This window comes from Eschrichtius robustus, chromosome 8, assembly GCF_028021215.1.
Source record: "Eschrichtius robustus isolate mEscRob2 chromosome 8, mEscRob2.pri, whole genome shotgun sequence".
Taxonomy (NCBI): domain Eukaryota; kingdom Metazoa; phylum Chordata; class Mammalia; order Artiodactyla; family Eschrichtiidae; genus Eschrichtius; species Eschrichtius robustus.
In genome coordinates, this window is record NC_090831.1 from 24,694,459 (window position 1) to 24,714,822 (window position 20,364).

A 20,364-nucleotide genomic window follows, 5' to 3' on the forward strand; every position below is an offset into this window, starting at 1 on the left:
TCCTCAAATTCATCTTCCATAGATATTTTTATCCACAAATGTCCATAATTACTCTGTTCCTGAGAAGACACTTGGATTTCCCTCTGTTTTCAAAGCCTCAATGACAGCTTCTGATGAAGCCTTCTCAAGGGAGTCAGTCCAGAAACCATCTTTCCTAGCAACGCTTAGTTTCCCTTTTTAACATGGCAGAGGAAACAGTCATCTGGGGTGGAGAAGGGTCCATTATGAAGAACTATAAGAGCTCCAGAATCACTGCTTCAATGCTGACCCCAGTGCCTTAATTAAAGATTTGAGTTCCTATATAAACTGCATTGTAATTTCACCCTTCTGAAAAAGGATATTTTACCACACACTCCATTCTCTAAGTAGTTCTGACTCACTTGACAGCTTGTTTCTAAATGCAGGATGAAACTGCATCACTTGCCCAGTAAATAAAATCAGGATTAATTAACTGGATTATTAAGGCAGCTGGTCTTTACAAATTGTTGGTCTCTTAATCATGTCACACTACACATTCAGTGAGGTTATTTACTGTGGACTCTCAACCATAAAGGCTGTTTGCATCGTCAGTTATTTACAGCCCCTGGCCATGTGACCCCAGCCTGTCTTAAAAGCATTCACACAACACTGTCATTAATGGCTCTTGGATTTTTATCCATGACTGATTTAGTTCTCAGTATTGAAACCTAAACCACTTCCTCCTCTGGCTATTACTGCATAATAAATCCCTCTTTCTGACAGTTTCTGCATATTCTAGCTCCAGGACCACCCCTAGGGCTCTCTACAAGCCACCTTTGACCTCTTTTGGTGTCCCTTTTTCTCTTCTGGAGCAGGCTACTCCAACAATTTTCCTCAACTTCAGGGGATGAGTACTCTCATATCACCCCTGCCTTTTATTTCAAAAGTACACTCCAGGAGGAACTATTACCAGTTGTTTATACCTCTTTGTGAGTGAAAGTCAATACTTAAATCTACCAGTTACGTGTTCTTTTAAAAATATGTCTTTGGCTCCTAGTTGGTCTTTCTGTTTTCTTTGTTTGCATTCCTTGCTCTCAAAAGTCCTCTGAAATACAGCCAGAGATATTTTGTATGGAATGTAAATCACTAATGTGATGTCGTTGCCTCCATGGCTTTTGTATTCCTTAGAATCAAATCTAAACATCTCCCCGTGGTCATCAGGACCCACGTGACTTTGTTTCTCTGCCTTTGGGATACAGTCTCATCCTTGCCTTCTCTTCTTTCACTGAGATCAAGCCACTCAGGTTTTCTTTTCTTTTCCTCAAATCTGCCAGAATTATTTTTGCCCCAGAGCGTTTACTAGCTTGTCGCTCTGCCTGAAATGCTCTTTTCCCCTGATCTTTGCAAGATTTTTTCACCTTTCTTTAATTTCCTTCAGAGAACTTATCTCAGCCTAACTTTTTTTTTTCTTTTATCGGGGTATATAGTTGCTTTACAATGTTGTGTTAGTTTCTGTCGTTAGTTACAACGAAGCGAATCAGCTATATGTATACCTATATCCACTCCCTCTTGGACCTCCCCCCTCCCACCCCCCCTTCCCACCCATCTAGGTCACCACAGAGCATGGAGCTGAGCTCCCTGCATTATACAGCAGGTACCCACTAGCTATCTGTTTTACACATAGTAGTGTATATAAGCCAATCCCAATCTCCCAGTTCATCCCACCCCCGCTTCCCCACTCCCTGTGTCCACATGTCCATTCTCTATGTCTGCATCTCTATTCCTGCCCTGCAAATAGGTTCATCTGTACCATTCTTCTAGATTCCACATATATGCATTAATATACAATATTTGTTTTTCTCTTTCTGACTTACTTCACTCTGTATGACAGACTCTAGGTCCATCCAAGCCTCTACAAATGACCCAATTTCGTTGCTTTTTATGGCTGAGTAATATTCCATTGTATATATGTACCACATCTTCTTTATCCATTCATCTGTCAATGGACATTTAGGTTGCATCCATGTCCTGGCTATTGAAAATAGTACTGCAGTGAACATTGGGGTGCATGTGTATTTTTGAATTATGGTTTTCTCAGGGTATATGCCCAGTAGTGGGATTGCTGGGTCATATGGTAGTTCTATTTTTAGTTTTTTAAGGAATCTGCATACTGTTCTCCATAGTGGCTGTATCAATTTACATTCCCACCAACAGTGCAAGAGGGTTCCCTTTTCTCCGCCATCAGCCTGACCTTTACATAGCTATTTGTGTGTTTGTTTTAACTTTTCCATCCAGGAAGTAAATTTCACGACAGCAAGGATGTTGCTTTGTTACCTGCTATACCCTCAATGCCTAAAATACTGCCAGGCACATAGTAAGTGCTCAATAAATATTTGATGAAAGAATTAATAAATGGTATTTCCAGTAGCAAAGACATAGTGATAAAATAGTTAATACTACCTGATATTCATTTTACATCAGGTAAGTTTTGAGCACTTTACATGAATTATCATGATCTTCACTTTCTCATGAGATTGATATTATCATAGTGATGTGAGACCTGTAAAGTTAGGTAGTAGTAACCTAGAAAATTGAGTCTAGGCATTCTGACTCCATGGCCTGGGCTAGATGGTACCCAGAGTCCTATAAATTATATTATGAAGGCTGCTGTGTATGAAAGTTTTTGTAGTGAAAAGCCTTCTTGGTGAGACTCTAAGTAATGAAGTATAGAAGATGCTTAAAGTTTGGAGCTAGACTCTTTGTACTTCATACTTTGGGGCCTTTAGAAAGTTATTTAACTCAGGGCAAGTATCTAAATGCATTAGACTCTCAGTTTTTCCATTTACAAAACAGACTAATACCTTCAGAAGATCTTACGAAGAAAGCAGATAACTATGTATAGTGTGCACCTTTACATAGGAATGCTCACAGAAAATGCTCAGTAAATGGTTATTTGTAAGAGGGTGATAATTGTGGTAGTTTTCTGGTGCTATAGCTGTTGACTGTTATGAGTTGCCTAGCACATAGTTTACCTTCTTTACCAATATGAATTCAGCCATGATTTACCATGCCTGGAGGGTTGCCAGAAGAGATCTGACGGGAGGCTATAGAATGGGAATACCGAGGACCCTTATGATAAAGGTCAAGTTTGTAACACTGTAGATGACAGCTAACATCCAGGGTGAGTAAATCTAAGCTCCAGGAGAGCCAGCTTCTCCCAGCAACTCAAGGTTACAAGGTGAATGGAGAAGAAATTCAACTTGGGGAAAGAATGAGTCAAGACCCTACTCTTGAATTGGGAAAATAAAAGTTCAGGGTCAAAAATGAAGACCCACAGGTGCATAACATGATAATGATCATCAGAATGTCTGCTGGCCAGTGGCAGGGGGCTAAGAAAATAGGAGCAACAATAAAGATAACAAATCCTCACTGGAGCTTCTGAATGAAGTAGACGGGTCTTATAACAGCACGTAACAAGAGCATTAATTCAACTAATAATAATATATAATCATGTGGCAGGAATGTTATAAACACTTTATGTATAAATATGATTCTAACCTTCACAACAACCCTGTGAGTTGCTATCATTTTTATCCTCATTTTTCAGATGAGGCACCCAAGGTACAAAGATGTTAAGTAACTTTCCCAAGGCCACTCAGTAAGCAACTGGCTGCTGGGAGTCTGCATTACAGATGATTATCCTGGAAAATCCATGGATATGGGTCCACTGAGCCACACAACCCATCAAGGCATGATTGGAACTATAGGTACAAGTATTGAGAAGAAGGATGGTTTCCAAACATTTTAAAAAATAAAATTGCAAGAGAACCTAATGAAATTGTCAGTTTTTAACTAAAATAAACTTTAATAATAATTATGTGACATATTCTTCAGAAGATACTTACATATTTGAATAGCAGCACTATAATGAAACTTCTTCTATCTCCAATTATGTAAGTACATTTCCTCACACTTTCATATCTAAAAACAAAAATTAGAAATAGCATTTTGGTTCAATCTTGTTTCATCCAAGGTAATTTAATTAATGAAAGAAAGATATGCTACATCCATCTCATATACATCTTCATTTAAGATTTTTTTTTGTTTAGTGATTTTTATGCTATTGAGCTTTTACTATGCGTCAGGTACTATAAGAATTTCACATGTATTAACTCATTTAATTCTCACAACTACTACATGTGAAAGATATTATTGTAATTCCAATTTTAGAGAAAGCAACATCTCATCCAGAGGGACATAACATTCCCAGGCTGTATCATTTTTAAGTGGAGAAGTTGGAATGGGAACTTGAAGCAGAAACTGAGATTCATTTTGAAATAATAAAAAAATTGAATATAGCTGGTTTGTGGATCTCGATGTGCATGATCTGTGGATACAACACACATACATCTGCATCCATGAAAATATCACTGGGAATCCAGTGAATGTGCCAGGCAGATGTGGCTTGGGTAGTACCTCCTCAGTTTTTTTTGTTTCCCATGGTTGCTTTTCCTATTCACAGCTTACAACTGTGAGTCCTCATCAACTCAAAAGATACTTTGAAGGTCCAAGCTCTCTGTTTGATGAGCCATGATGCAGCAGAGAAGGGAAGTTGATTACTAATCACACCCTCTCCACCCCCGACCCACACAAATCAGTGAAAGGGAAAAAATTAAACAAGATATTGAAAAATATCCAGAGAAACAATAGGAATGGCTTTGATTTTTATAATAATTCCATCATATATCCATTTGGCCATGCAGAAATCATTATGTTTTTTATCTCATAAAGTGTTTGGATGGCATGTTTATAATTCAGAGGAATAACTCAGAGGAAAAAACACTTAAGGAACATAATTCACCCCACTTTTGTACTTGGGGGTTGAGAGATAACCTTACAAAGGATAAGTAGTTTTAATGTGTTTGTTATAATGGCATTCTTTAATAGCACTTTATGTAAGTAACACTCAAGCATGGCAACATAATAGCCCTGAGAAATATACAATTCAACCTGTATGGAAAGTATTATTTTATGAGGTACATAGACAAATACATTAGTCACTAGAGTGAAGATGGCATTTTCTTATCTTGGAGGTAGTTCTTCCAATTCTCAATACCTGTGCACTATGAAAGTAAAGTTGTTATGAAATCATAAAAATTGAAATATATACCAGAGGCCCCTTAGGAAAAACAATTCATTGACAGTGAAGTTCACTGAACAGCACATACACAGAATTTGTTGCAATTGGTTTTGATTTTGCAGAGGGGCTTGTATTCTTGTGCAAAAGGTGATTGGATAAAATGATGGTGGGATAACTCTTACGAAAAAAAAAAAATTTTTCACAATAGTCTTCCACAACTTTGTCACCATGCATAAAATTCAAAGAAATTCTCAATGCCACTGGTTAAGTAACCATTTTACTTAGTCTGCTTATTTCTTTGTCTAGACTGAAGTTTTCAATGGATTTGACTGTGCTGCAAAACAAAGCTGCGGTGTCTCTCTTGACTTTACCCAGAGAGTAAATATAGGAAACTGTGATCCTTTCCTTAAAAAAATTTTTCACTTAGGTAGGAGGCATAAAGCATCAGAAATGCATTAAAATGGTAAGAAATGCATTTAAAAAATTTTAAACTAAGGTTAAGTTCAAATAGAAGCAAGGGAGATACTGAGAAATGAAACAATTAAGGAGTAGTGCAGAATCATCAGGTTGGAAGATTTGTTGAGATTACTTTTATTTTTTGTTGTTTCTTTTCCTGTGGCTTCCTTTCCCTCACTTTTATAAAGGCTCATTTATCTTGGTAAGGTGTTATCTGATCCACTGACCGCAGGCTCCCCAGCCTAGACCATTGGCATTTAACTTGTCAAAGGACACACTTAAATATTCCTTCCTGTTCTAGCAATATGTCACTTTCTAAGTAAACAAATATTAAGATATTTATTGATTACTTATTATATGATATGTTCTGCCCTAACACTTTACTGGGATGAACTTGGGCAGAGAACTGAGGCAGAGAGAGATTCGATAACTTTCCCATGATAAGACAGTAGGCTTGGATTCAAATCCTAGCAGTCTGGTTCCAAAGCCCAAGCATTTATAAACTATACTTTTTTTTTTTTCCCACTGTGGACACAAGTCTGAATAACTGTCCACAGACGTGAGTGGATGTACCATGCCTCTTAAAGAGAAAACAAATATGAATTTGCTTGCTGTTTATAAAATATCATAGAAATACACACAGAAACTGAGAACATTGGACGTTTCTGGGGTAGGACTTGCATAAAGGGGAGAGAGTAGTGCAAGGAGAGATTTCCAAGTATATCTTTCTGGAAGTTTTGAATTTTGAAATCCAGATGCATTACTTTCACAAAAAAAAGGATAAATAAATAAAGCAGGGAAAAAAAGAACAATTACAAGAGTCAGTAGATTCTACCATGCCAACAAGAAATTGTAAGCCCAACATTAAAAAGGAAAATTAAAGACATCCTTGGGGAATTCAACATGTTTTATTTTGCCAGGCACATGATTTCTTCAATATCCAATTAAATAATACTGTGCTAACTACATTTTCTAACACAGAGTGAACATTCACTGTAATGACAGTTTCATCATGCTAGAATCTATTCACAAACCTACACTGTGAAAAAAAGTGCATTTCTAGGAAATTTTATGTACAAATGGAAAACATATCAAGTCATCGAACTGTCAAACTACACAAAATAAAACCAACCAATCAACCACCAACATTCAGTATATGTTAACAATAGTTTTAAGCAAGAAAATTTTCTTTACATTTGGCAGTTTTGTTCAAAAGGGGCTCTATAATTTTAAAAGTAAAGTAATAAAAGTATATACAATTTAATAATGTTCAAAGTAGAAGATATTAAATAGCACAAATAATGTTACAACACTAAACACCCTATTGTCTATCAGTTTGGGTTTACATGAAGCAAGGGGACCTGTATAGTTTACCCTATCCTCTGAGTCTAAAACAATTTTACTTTCAACTCTGTACAGAGAATAGATTGGCCATAAATACAGAAGATGGTTTTGGCTTTATGCACATTTCTATTTGTGCATGTAGAGTAGAAATAATGACCTACTTGCAAAACAAACTGCTTTAGAGACTACTTTAGAATCATATACATTTGGAACAATAGCTTTTATTTAATAGCTTTTTTTTGAATAAACATTATTTATGTTGCATTTGTTAACTGCTATTTTTGCCCCATTGAGGCTTCCTCTTATAATATCATAATTTACCACCATTTAAATAATAAATCTTATTCCTAGATTCTGATCAGTGATTACGTTCATTTTGACGATGATTTTAGTTCTTGACGCTTTATATTGTAGTGCTTAGGAAGGTAATATATCTACCTTGATTACCTTCTTCATGGCTTGTTAACTACAAATAAAACTTTTGTATTAGATTTTGATTAGGTATATGATATAAGTTCTGTTTGCACCTAGAAACATGAAAATGTCTTTAAAAGTAAGTAAAATGAAAGAGCAAAAGTTGTGTTTTTAAAAGAAATATGAGGATATGAAGAAAATTTTCATACTTCTCCCATCTAGTTGTTATTTGGAGTAAAAAAAAAAAATCACTATTAAATTACTCCAATAAAAGGATCCAAACATACAATTAGAAGATAGTTATTTTATTCGTCACAAACTTACCACATTTGTATTTATATACCAGTGAACATAATGTACCAACATTCTTTTAAAATAAAGTATGTCTATTTTTGTTCAAATTAGAATTTTTCTCACTTCTCCACAAAATGAGCGTCTCTCCAGCACACATGAAAGAGTATTAAAAAAAAAAAAAGAATCGGTGACTTAAAAGTCAGTATGATATCTGAGGTTGGTAAACAAAAAAAAGTGAGTTAATCATTGAAATTAATTATTGAAGTTAAAAATTAGTAACATTTTTAATAAACTTCTGTCAATAAAATTGCATTTTCTACCTTGTTTTTTCTTTTTTTTCCATTTTGATTGTTTCGGCCCTCATATACAAGTTTGATATTTCAAAAGAAATTTCTTCTCATATTTTTTAAAATGCCATACAAACTAGAAAATTAGAATAAACACATTTATCAATTAAACTGTGTAAGATTATATTCTCTGAGTCTAGAATAACTTAAATAACTTCCAAAAAAGAAAGTGCTTTTGTTTGGAAGATGATTACATAACAATATAAACTTAAATGCTTCACTGATATAATTCCAATATTAAAGATATTAATGGTTAGTGGTCCTTTTATCTTCCTGAAACAAGGGAACAGAGATCAATGACAGATATCAACAACTGATAATTTTTGCAATCTTAAAAGTAACTAATACTATATTTCACTGGAAGCACATAAACTCCATGTTATCTTTTTATGAAAATCGCTTGTGTTTTATACAACTTTTAGATTCCCTCTTCCTTGTCTCTTTTCTATTCTACGTTTCTTTTGACAACTACTCTGTCACATGCATTTATATAACTTTTACTATGTAAAAATTGTGAACTTGGCATTTGGTTTTGTATACAAATGATTGACAGTTAGAACTCTAAACCCTTAAAGCAAGGATCGAAGATCACAGGTTACGGCCCTAGTTCAATTAAGGGATGTAAGAATTCTAGTTTTATAGTCGCCATATTGGTTTTGAAGAAAAGGTAAATAAAGATATAAATAAAATCTAGGTTAAGTTAAATATTTCTATGCACCATGAGGACCATGACATGTCTAGTGCTAGTCAATATCATACAAGAAAATGCATACTCATTTCAGTTCACGTAACGTTCACCATTAGGAGTGAGTAACCACCTTTCTCAGGAATTTCCCATGGGTAAAGCACAAGATTCTTTGCTCAGAAGTTGATCACTGAAGACAGATCATTTACTGATGGAAGCATAAGCCTCATTTAAGAAAACATTATGACTCTGGCAGCTGATTCCTCCTATTTCTACTTTTCCGGCTATTGATGAGAGCCTTTAACTTGCCATAGTCCCCTCTCATCTTCTGGGATTCTTCTCCCTGTTGATGTTGCTGCCGAGTATCTTTGCAGTACTGATTAATCATCTGCATTTCTGAGTGGCTGAACGCCCCCATGATGTCCTTCGGGTGGAAGGGTAAAGCCCTCACAGAGCTGGCCCAGGTCCATGGAGACCATTTGTCTGTAACAATAGCCACCATTTCGGAATCTAAAACTTTAAAGTTGATCTTGGCTATGGTCTGCTTGAAGCTGTTTTCTGTTGCGATGCAGTGATACAGTCCTTGGTCAGAATCCTGAACAGAGCGGATCAGGAGTCCTTGTGAAGTGGCTATGATTCGCTCATTCAGCTTGACCTAAAAGAGAGATATCAAAGATCTGAACACCTAACTCTATATCTTCTAAAAAGATATGACCAACAATACAGAGTGTTAACTTCCTTCTTAGTGGACACAGATTTTTGGTAAGTTCCATTGTCTTTTTTTTTTTTTTTTTTTGCTCAGGAAATCTAGTCTCAGCAGTACTGAATCTATTAAAGAGAGGGTGAAGTTATCACTCATATTGCCCAAAATAGCTTAAAGTGCGTTCCCTTTGGATAGGAGTAGTTTCTCCACATATAAGCCAGAGTTTTGGATGTTTCTGGAATGTAAATCACAGTCAACATATAAAAATGAAATTCACAGATAGTTTAAAATGTCTATTTTATCCTGTAGTTCTTGCCTTTTATTGTAACAAAAATACTCACTTATTGAGTAATAACATGAAGCCACAATTAAAAGGTTGAATTTTACCTTTTTTTCAATGAATGAATGAATATTCCCTTAACTAAAAATTTTATAAGCAGAGGCAGCGTTTTGAACATTATCAAGGGCTTTTTCCTATTATCTAACACAAAGAATGACTGAAAATAAGCTGGAACTCATTATCTTATAAGTACTCCAAGTGGTTTTACTTTCCAAGGAAAAGTAATAAGAAGCTATGAGGTGAATATTTAATTACTTTACAGGCTTATACTGGAAAAAATATCATTTTCTAGATATAAACTAAATGCTGAAATCCATTTCCTTACAGTTCCCGCTATAGTATTGTCAATGAACACATAAAAACCTAAGTGGTAAGTAGTTCCTTCACATGTATACTCAGGAATGCTCTTTCATTGAGGGAAGAAAGAAATCTGACCCAAAGAAAAATAAGGGAAGGCAAAATATAGTATTGAAATACAAAAAATAGAACAGAACTAGAAAAGAGAGATTAGGAAAAAGTAAGGACAGAAATACATAAAGCAAATTTTTTTATGTTCATTTCGTTTTTAAAGTTTAAATGTGCCTTGAAAACAGTTTTAAATAATGTAGGAATGCATTCAGAAATAAAAGAAAAGAAAGCCTTTTCCATTTGTGTGAAATTGGGAAACATTTTGGAGGCCAATTTGATAATATCTATTAGCATGTATATAATATTCAGTGCAGACATTTTATTTCTAGGAATTTATATAGAAGATATACTCTTACAAGTATGCAGATATTCATTTACATGATGTTTTTGATAAGAGGAAAAACAAGAAATAATGTAACCAGTAGATAGCTTTAGAAAACTTCAGGTATGGTCCTACAGTGGAATACTATGCAGCCAAGAAAAATAAGGTAGCTCCACATGTACTGATATGGTGTGTGTGTGTGTGTGTGTGTGTGTGTGTCTGTGTGTATGTATCAGAGAGACAGAGACAGACAAAGAGAGAGCGGAAAATAGGAAGATTATGGAGACTATTTGGAGGAATATATAATTCTTAGCAGCCTTATACTCTGAGAAGTGGGAATAAGTATTGAAGTGGAGAAGAGGAGGGCTTTTAGTTTTCACTTATGCTATTCAATATGAACTATTTGCATTTTTCTCTGCAAGCTTTTTTTTACCATTTGTCTTACTTTTCAAAAATAAAAGTTCAATATTTACACACCATTAATATGAGAAATATGTGTATGTTTGCCTAAGCTACTAAGGAAGAATTAAAATAAATTTAATTAAATATTAATAGTTTATTCAGCTAAAGTGAGACTGAGTGGAATTGTGATCTGCTTGAATCCTGGACAGAACAGATTTTCGTAATTACGTTAGAGTTAATTTTTTCATAGTCTTAAACTATGACATTCTTCTGTGTTTTGAGATTGGAAGAAAAATCAAGATAGTCATATTTGAGTCTCCACATTCTTGAACCTTCTGAAATAGAACATTAGAAATATCATAAAAGTGATAAAATTCATGATCCATTCCCTTTTAAATTTCATTTGATAATTCCTGTGACATGTACTCAAGACTGTATATATTCATTTATTTCAATTTTACATAATAGAAATTACATTCACTCATTACATATTATTCCACTGAACTTTCTACTGAATAAAAGAAAAGCATTTTATCTATGTTAGGTAAGCCCCCGTTTGAGTTTTGGATTTCCAATTCACATACACACACACAAAATTTCTCTGGAAGGATGGTTCATGTCCACATGTCATGTTCTAGCCTAAGAATTCCATTTCTGTATGATAATCATCATAGTACATTATGAATTTTACCCCCGATTATTTTGCAAGGCAATTATTCTTATGCTCCATATCCATTCAAAATAATTTAAAATTAATTAGACTGCAGACAATTCAAGACTAATTTGATGATAGATTTGATAGCAAAGAAAATAGGTCTCAAACAATAATTTTTTTTAATGAAAAAACTAAAAAAAAAAAAAATTTAATATCATGGAAATCTGGGGCAAGAAGGGGCCCTGAAGTCCATTGAGCTCATCTTTGACAGTTATATCTCATCTTATGCAAGTGGTCATCAGCCTATGGTTTAATATTCCAGTGACAGGGGACACAAAATTTCCTAAACAACTCATAACATCTTTGGATAGGCAGGTCTGAGAATTGGGAAGTATTTTCTCATAAAGAGCCAACATCTGTTTCAGTAATTTTGATGCAATGCCTGTGTTCTACAGCTTGGGATTGTATCCATTCTACATAGCCCTCATTAACCTAATATGTAGTACAGAAACTGCCTACAATAGAACACACACAAATGCAGAAGGCTCTATTTTCTCTTTGCTGCATCAGACTTTATGATGTACTGTTAGTACCATTGCAGCCTAGGCTACTTTGACGGTTTATATATCCATATATATTTTTCTTCTTATCCTCTCATTTGTCAGGACAACGTGACATCAATATCATAGAATTCATTATTTATAATATTTCACTCTATGCTGTTTTACAATGTTTTCCTTTTAAAGCAGCTCTTTACAATCAGTGAAAGGTTAATATAAGTGTCCTTTTATTTGAAAATCGAGGTTTTTTTTACATATCAGTAAATGAAGGCAATGGTCCCATACACAATGATTCCACATATTACCTAACAAAACCCCAGGAGTTATGAATAATAAAGCAATGGAAACAGATTACCACACAGCAGAAAAATGCTCTTTGCCATTTCTTGCTGAGGAAAATTGAACTTTTTTAAAAGCCCCTTTTATCTTGTGAATCACACAAAGGTGCTGTTGTGTGAGAACTTAGCTTCTGGATTTGCACACATCTTGTTTCTTCTACAAATGCTTCCTCACATCAATATCCCCATCAGAGTGCGCAAGCTCTTGTTTTAATCACTGTGTTATCAAGGTGAGCAGGAAGAGAGGATTTCTAATTAATCCGTCAACTCTATGGACAAAGGATTTTAAAGAAGGTGGCACTTGTCATCCCAGAGACATTAAAGGATGTTCATATGTCTTTCCTTTTTCATTTGATCTGAACCTCCCTGAGGGATGGTGATTTAATGCTCTTTCCAAAGCCCTGACTGATTGCTGCTCTGCTGAGTTACTCACCTCTTTCCTCCTGTCCTCGTCTTTCTGTAACAACCACTTGATAGATGCCTGTGGAGACTTGGGGGCACACTCAAGGAAAGTGGTGTTATTTTTTACTCCATACTGAACAATTTCAGCTGCATTTCTATATGCTGAAGAGCAAAAATAAAAGGAGAGAGGATGACAGTGGAATTTGGAACATATTCTATTATATGAATGTTTGTTTCTCTATAAAATTGTGAGCAACTATGGCAAACCCCAAAGGCAGTCTTAATCATTTAACAAGCAGACTATTATACATTGTTTGCCTGGTTTGTTTAACCTAAAGGGAAGGAGAGAAAGATATAAGGGAACGAATGTTTATTCAAGAATTACTTTACACGAAGGAATGCACTTAATATCATCTTGAACATTTAATTATTATAACATCTTTGTGAATTAAATTTTCTCAGCTTTTCATAGCTGAACAAATTGAGGCTGTGAGTTATGAGGAAACATATCCTAGTTAAAGAATTAGTGAGTGCCAGGCAATACTGAAGCCAAGTTCATCCCACCCCTAAACTCCATACTCAGTGTGGTATAGATTAAATTCGGAAACATTGGGAAAAGGCAGAAAGCAAGGTGTGGCCACAGTGGGATGTAATGGTTGAGAAAATGATCTTTGAAATCAGATTTTGCCTGAGGTAAAATCTTGACTTCATCACTACTGGCTGTGTAACCTTAGAGAAGTTATTTAATATCTCTGTGTTTCAGTTTTACTTGGTTCTAAAACAGACATTTTCAGACATTCTTTACTGAAAGTCTTAAATTAGGAAGAGTATTTAGTATAATCATGTGGTAGCTTAGACATGGGCAGAATCCTTATTCATAAAGTGGGAATAGGAATAGACCTTACTTAAGAATAATTTCTTGAGCACTGAAATAATCCATAAAAAAGCACTTAGCTCAGGTTTTGACACAAAATCAACACTGGTGTTTGTTCATCATTACCTCTGCTGCAAATACTCTTACCACTATGACTGACACTCAGATTTATAAAATACTCAGCAAACAGAGAAATAGTAACCTGGCTTTATTCCCTCAATTAGATGTATGGAACAATTAAGCAAAATGTGTCTCAATTTTCTTCTTGTAGTTAGTGACAAGAATTTCATTATTTAAATAAAACCAAAAATGCCCAGACTCAAAAAGATTAGCAACAGGAATCTCAGTGTTAACAGTTAACAACAGTACCTCTGTAGCACCTTGGTGAGCCTGGAGGAAGGTCCCTCTGTTGGTGGGGTGGAGGTGGAGGGAGGGGGTCAGTGGGAAGAGTATAATAACATAATATCTCCATGTCAGGATGGGAAGAAAGGAATTAGATTAATTGTAAGATACAAGGCAGGACTGCCAGAAGTAAATGGAATGGTTGTAAACTGTAAAACCAAGGCACTAAAGTACACCCATGTTCAGAGCAGGATAATTCATAATAGCCAACATTTGGAAGCAGTGCAAGTGTTCATTGATGGATGAGTGGGTAAACAAAATGCGATATATATTATACATACAATGGATTATGTTTTCACCTTAAACAGGAAAAAAAAATATTCTGACACATGTTACAACATGAATGAACCCTGAAGAAGACATTAGGCTAAGTGAAATAAGCCATTTACAAAAGGACAAATATTGTATGATTTCACCTATATGAGATATCTAGAGTATTCAGATTCATAGAGACAGAAATTAGAACAGTGGTTGCCAGAAGCTGGGGAAGGGGGAATAGGGAGTTAGTGTTTAATGGGCATGGAGTTTAACTTAGGGATGATGAAAAAATTGTGGTGCCGGTTGCACAACACTGTGAATGTACTTAATGCCACAGAACTGTACACTGTAAAATGGTTAAAATAGTAAATTTTGTATGTAATTTAACACAGTAAAAAACAAACAAACAAGATGTTATTTTTTCTTCAGTGGTAAACAAAAAAATAAGTAAATTTTTTTCTTCAGAAAGAAAATAATGTATAGGAAAATCTATAATTACTATCTTTGTGAAAGACTTACCTACTAACATACCCAAGGTATCTGTGTTCCCGGACTTTTGTTTTACAAAATTCTTAGTATACATACAAATAACATTTAATTTTTAATTACCATATATGAATACCACTAATTTTTATAGTGAATCTTTCTTTAAAATGACATACTTTAATCTATTATGAGGTTTCCCTTACTGAAATATGATATTGAGCACTGCTACTCTTTACCAAGTTTGACCACTTTTAATTACCTTTTAGATTAAATCCTCTGCATTGAGTCAATGGATTTCCATGTCTCACATCTTGTCTTCGGCTCCTCCTATAAAGCACAGAAGTATATACAAGTGACTTAGAATTAACATTGCCAATTATACCACATTTAAAAGACTTCAGTTTAAATTTTGCAATCTTCTGATTGCCTAAGCTTTCATAAAGAAAAAGTGGTCTGATTATCTGCATTTTTTTGTTCAATGCTTCAAATATAGTGTGGGTACTTAACCTTGTTTTCAATATGAATTAATTCGAACTCTCCCCATCTACCACTTGTGATAGATGAACCTCCTATTACGCGTACGTCCTGGCTAAATGCTAGATGCCAAGTTAATAGTGTAAATTTTTATTTTAGAGACATTCATAGAAAATTTTCTAAGATGATAACTCCAAAGTATAAACTCACTAGCATCTTCCTCCTTATAATTTTTTCTTAAATAAGTATAATTCTCTTACAAAAGTCAATGTTTTCAAACCATTTCCAGATATACTAAAAAGTTTTCAGAACAAGAGATACAGAGAGCATGGATTTTTAGTATAAAGTTAAGCAAAATTTTTCATTTACTAGAATAAGAATTTTCCTTCACGCTTTTATTTTGAAAAATGTCAAGACAACAGAAAAGTGGATATATGAATACAATGAATGATGGTATACCTAGACTCATAAATCGTGTTTTGCCATATTTATTTTTTCTCTCATATGCAAGTATATGTCATGTATATACTGTGTATGCACATATATGAAAATCTTTAGAAAATAAGTTGCAGACATGGTAATTTTACACCCTTAAATGTATGTGTCTTCTAAGAATAAGTAATTTCCCTACATAAGAACAATATCATTATTATACTAAAGATATCAATATTTATTTAATAATACCATATAATACACATTTTATATTAAAATTTCACTACTTGTCCCCAAAATATCCCTTATGAATTTTTTAAAGTTTATTTAGGATCCAATCAAGGTTCACTCAGGGCATTTACTTGTTACATATCACCAACTTAAGCATTTCAAAAATTTAGTTACATCCTTTGTAAGTTGGTCATTATTTAAATAAAAGTTTAAAGTTACTTGCAAACTAATTTCTTGTCTTAGATTCACTTACATATTAGCTTCAATTGTATTACATAGTGCAACAAATCAAAATAGACCAACTGAAATTCTCTTAGCAATGAATCGTGGGCATGAACATTGTTATAAGAGAGAAGAAAGGGAACGCTCTTCAAATATTGGGAGTACAGGGGTAGATCGGTTGTTTATTATCAATGCTGAAAAGTATATATGGATAAGCATATAACTTAATTGGGTTAGTTAAGTCTCTCTTAATATTTTTAACCTTAATGATAAATTAAAATATTCAGTAAGAAGAAGGGAAATATTAAAATCACACTGGGATTATAAAATTTGCAAAGCAAAACGAACCTCAAAGTCAATGATAATGAAAACAATTATTTTAAGGTTACAGCAAATAGTTAGTAGTTTAAATAATCAAGGGATTATATACATCTATTTACGAAAATATGAGTACAATTTTTGTGTCATTTAAGTATTGTTTCTCCCAAAAAGCCACATGATGCTTATTCAATTGTATATTTCTTTACAATCACACACACACAAACTAGTGGAAGTCACTCTTGTCTCAGAAATTATGATTAATACTGTACTTTAGAATAGCTCCTATGTCAGGTTTTTACTGCATTGTATTTGCTATATTTTGAAGTCACAGCATTATTTACTACCAGCTAACTTGTGAGCGTATATTATATGAGAACCATATGACAGTTCTTATGGCTGAACTGGTCATTTTCAGCCATCTAGACAAGCAATATTACTCACAATGGTTAAATGTATTGTCCTGTGGTCAGCACTATGTTACAGTTTAACTCAAGTACATGAACCTCCAAGCTGGGCGATCTGAATTTGCAGTATCACATAGCTTCCAGACATTCAAATACCATTCAAATAACATTGTTATGGCTTGGCTTAAATGATGAAAACAACAAGGCAGCCATCTGAGCTTTCTGTATGTGTAGATTCCCTTTCAGGCATTTGTATAGCATTGTGAAAGCATGAGGGTAGACAGTCATATTATATTGCATGTAGGATTGGGGATTTGGCTCAAGTTGCCAATGTTTCCGCCATTATAGTCTATTCTTTTGGATAAACAATGAAATCATCTACTTCTTGTGTAAAAAGCAGATATTTACTTTAAGGGTGAACCGATTATCTTGTCTTAAAGTTTCCAACTTCATGTCTGAATCCAGAATAAATAACATTTGAGATTAAATTGTAATATTTGATACAGATACACAAATAAAGGTAGTTGAGGGTGAAGAGGAAAAATGTTTATGTTGTTTACTATGATAAAACTTTTTTAAAAAAAGAGAAACTACTGAGCCAATGATACTTAACAACTCTATTATGTCAAAATATAACCTCCATTGATTTCCAAGTGTAACTGTACTTCTTTGTTTCCATACAAAGGACATGTTTTTGTTTTTCATTCCTATGAATTCCTCTACATGATCCTTGTGTTCCAGTTAGATAGTGCAATCGAAATAAAACCAGGTAAGTTAACACTATTAAAGAAAATGAAAATTACTCCAAATGATCATTTTCATTATTACTATTTAATCTCTAAAGAAAACAAATACTACATATGGGAATTTAGGAAATAATTCATGCAGCAAACATGTTTTGCATTCACTATAACTGTATGCTTAAAAAAGTTTGGGAATAATTTGGAGAATTTAAATAGTATAGATAGTTTTAATGAAACTCCCAGTATGCTAGCCAAAGACAGGTAAGCGTAGGCCAAGGAATACCTTATATATGTGTGTATATGTACACACACACACACACACACAAATACACACAAGTCAAAACCACAATGAGATATCACCTCACACCTATTAGAATGGAGATATATATATATATATACACAGTATTTTTTTTGGATCTCTGTGATAGAATTAAGACACTGCTAGAGGTATCAAGATAGCTCTTTAAATCGTTAGTTTATTTTTCAGCCCATGATACATGTTTTATTTCCTATCTGTACTTAAAAAACTGTGGTATAATTGACATATAACATTATATTAGTTTCAGGTGTACAGTTTCATATTTATATATATTGCAAAATGATCACCACAGTAAGTCTAGTTAACATCTGTCACCTTACGTAGTCAATTTAAAAAGTTTTTTTTTTTCCTGTGATGAGGACTTTTAAGATCTACTCTCCTAGCAACTTTCAAATATGCGCTACAGTATTATTAAGCAGTCACCATGCTTTACCTTACATACCCACGACTTAATTATTTTGTAACTGGAAGTCTGTACCTCCTGACCCCCTTTTGCCCATTTTTCCCACCACCACCGCCCCTACCTCTGGCAACCACAAATCTGTTCTCTGTATCTACGAGCTTGCTTTTGTTGTTGTTGTTTTTAAAATTCCACATAAAAGTGAGATCATACAGTATTTGTCTTTCTCTGTCTGACTTATTTTCCTTAGCATAATGCCCTCAAGGTCCAACCATGTTGTCACAAATGGCAAGACTCCATCATTTTTTTATGGCTGAAGAGTATTCCACTGTGTGTGTGTGTATGTATGTATGTATGTACCTATCTATCTATCTATCTATCTATCTATCTATCATCTATCATCTATCTATCTATCTACCATATCTTCTTTATTCATTCATCCACTGATGGACACTTGGGTTGTTTTCATGTGTTTGCTATTGAAAATAATGTTGCAATAAGCATGTGGGAGCATATATCTTTTTGAATTAGTGTTTTTGTTTTCTTTGGGTAAGTACCCACAAGTGGAATTGCTGGATTGCATGGTAGTTCTATTTTTAATTTTTTCGGGAACCTATACACTTTGCCATAGTGGGTGCACCAATTTACATTCACATCAACAGTTCACAAGGGTTCCCTTTCTTCCACATCCACGGTAACACTCGTTATTTTTTGACTTTTTGATAATAGCCATTCTAACAGGTATGAGGTGATACCTCATTGTGGTTTTTGATTTGCATTTCTCTAATGATTAGTGATGCTTAGCATCTTTTCATGTGCCCCTTGTTTATCTGTATGTCTCCTTGGAAAATGTCTATTCAGATCTTCTGACCATTTTTTATCAAATTATTTGTATTTTTGCTATTGAGTGGTATGAATTCTTTATACTTTTTTTAAAATAGATCTTTATTGGAGTATAATTGCTTCACAATACTGTGTTAGTTTCTGTTGCACAACAAAGCTAATCACCCATATGCATATACATGTCCCCATATCCCCTTCCTCTTGAGCCTCCCTCCCCTCTTCCCTATCCCACCCCTCTAGGTCATTGCAAAGCACTGAGCCGATCTCCCTGTGCTATGCTGCTGCTTCCCATCAGCCAACTATTTTACATTTGGTAGTGTATGTAGGTCCATGCTACTCTCCCTTCGCCCCAGCTTCGCTCTCCGACCCCATGTCCTTAAGTCCATTTTCTATGTCTACCTCTTTATTCCTGCCCTGCAACTAGGTTGATCAGTACTATTTTTTTTTTTTTTTTAGATTCCATATATATACGTTAACATACGGTATTTGTTTTTCTCTTTCTGACTTGCTTCACTCTACATGACAGACTCTAGGTCCATCCACCTCACTACAAATAATTCAATTCCCTTTCTTTTTATGGCTGAGTAATATTCCATTGTATATATGTGCCACATCTTCTTTATCCATTCATCTATCAATGGACATTTAGGTTGCATCTATGTCCTGGCTATTGTAAATAGTGCTGCAATGAACATTGTGGTACATGTCTCTTTTTGAATTATGGTTTTCTCAGGGTGTATGTCCAGTAGTGGGATTGCTGGGTCATATGGTGGTTCTATTTTTAGTATTTTAAGGAACCCCCATACTGTTCTCCATAGTGGCTGTATCAATTTACATTCCTACCAGCAGTGCAGGAGGGTTCCCTTTTCTCCACACCTTCTCCAGCATTTGTTGTTTGTAGATTTTCTGATGATGCCCATTCTAACTGGTGTGAGGTGATACCTCATTGTAGTTTTGATTTGCACTTCTCTAATAATTAGTGATGTTGAGCATCTTTCCATGTGCCTCTTGGCCATCTGTATGTCTTCCTTGGAGAAATGTCTATTTAGGTCTTCTGCCCATTTTTTAACTGGATTGTTTGTTTTTTGATATTGAGCTCCATGAGCTGTTTGTATATTTTGGAGATTAATCCTTTGTCTGTTGTTTCATTTGCAAATATTTTCTCCCATTCTGCGGGTTCTCTTTTT

General features: G+C 34.4%; 1 protein-coding gene across 1 annotated transcript in view; it reads right to left on the reverse strand.

Moving 5' to 3' along the window:
• Window positions 1-6,443: 6,443 nt before the first annotated feature.
• Window positions 6,444-20,364, reverse strand: part of SEMA3C (semaphorin 3C) — a 184,929-nt gene continuing 171,008 nt past the window's right edge. Inside the window, exons 16-18 of the mRNA XM_068550451.1 lie at window positions 15,048-15,115; window positions 12,800-12,930; window positions 6,444-9,293 (exon numbers count right to left, since the gene is read on the reverse strand). Of these exons, the coding sequence (XP_068406552.1) occupies window positions 8,880-9,293; window positions 12,800-12,930; window positions 15,048-15,115 (613 nt within the window). The 3' untranslated portion in view covers window positions 6,444-8,879. The remainder of the gene's footprint in view (window positions 9,294-12,799; window positions 12,931-15,047; window positions 15,116-20,364) is intronic.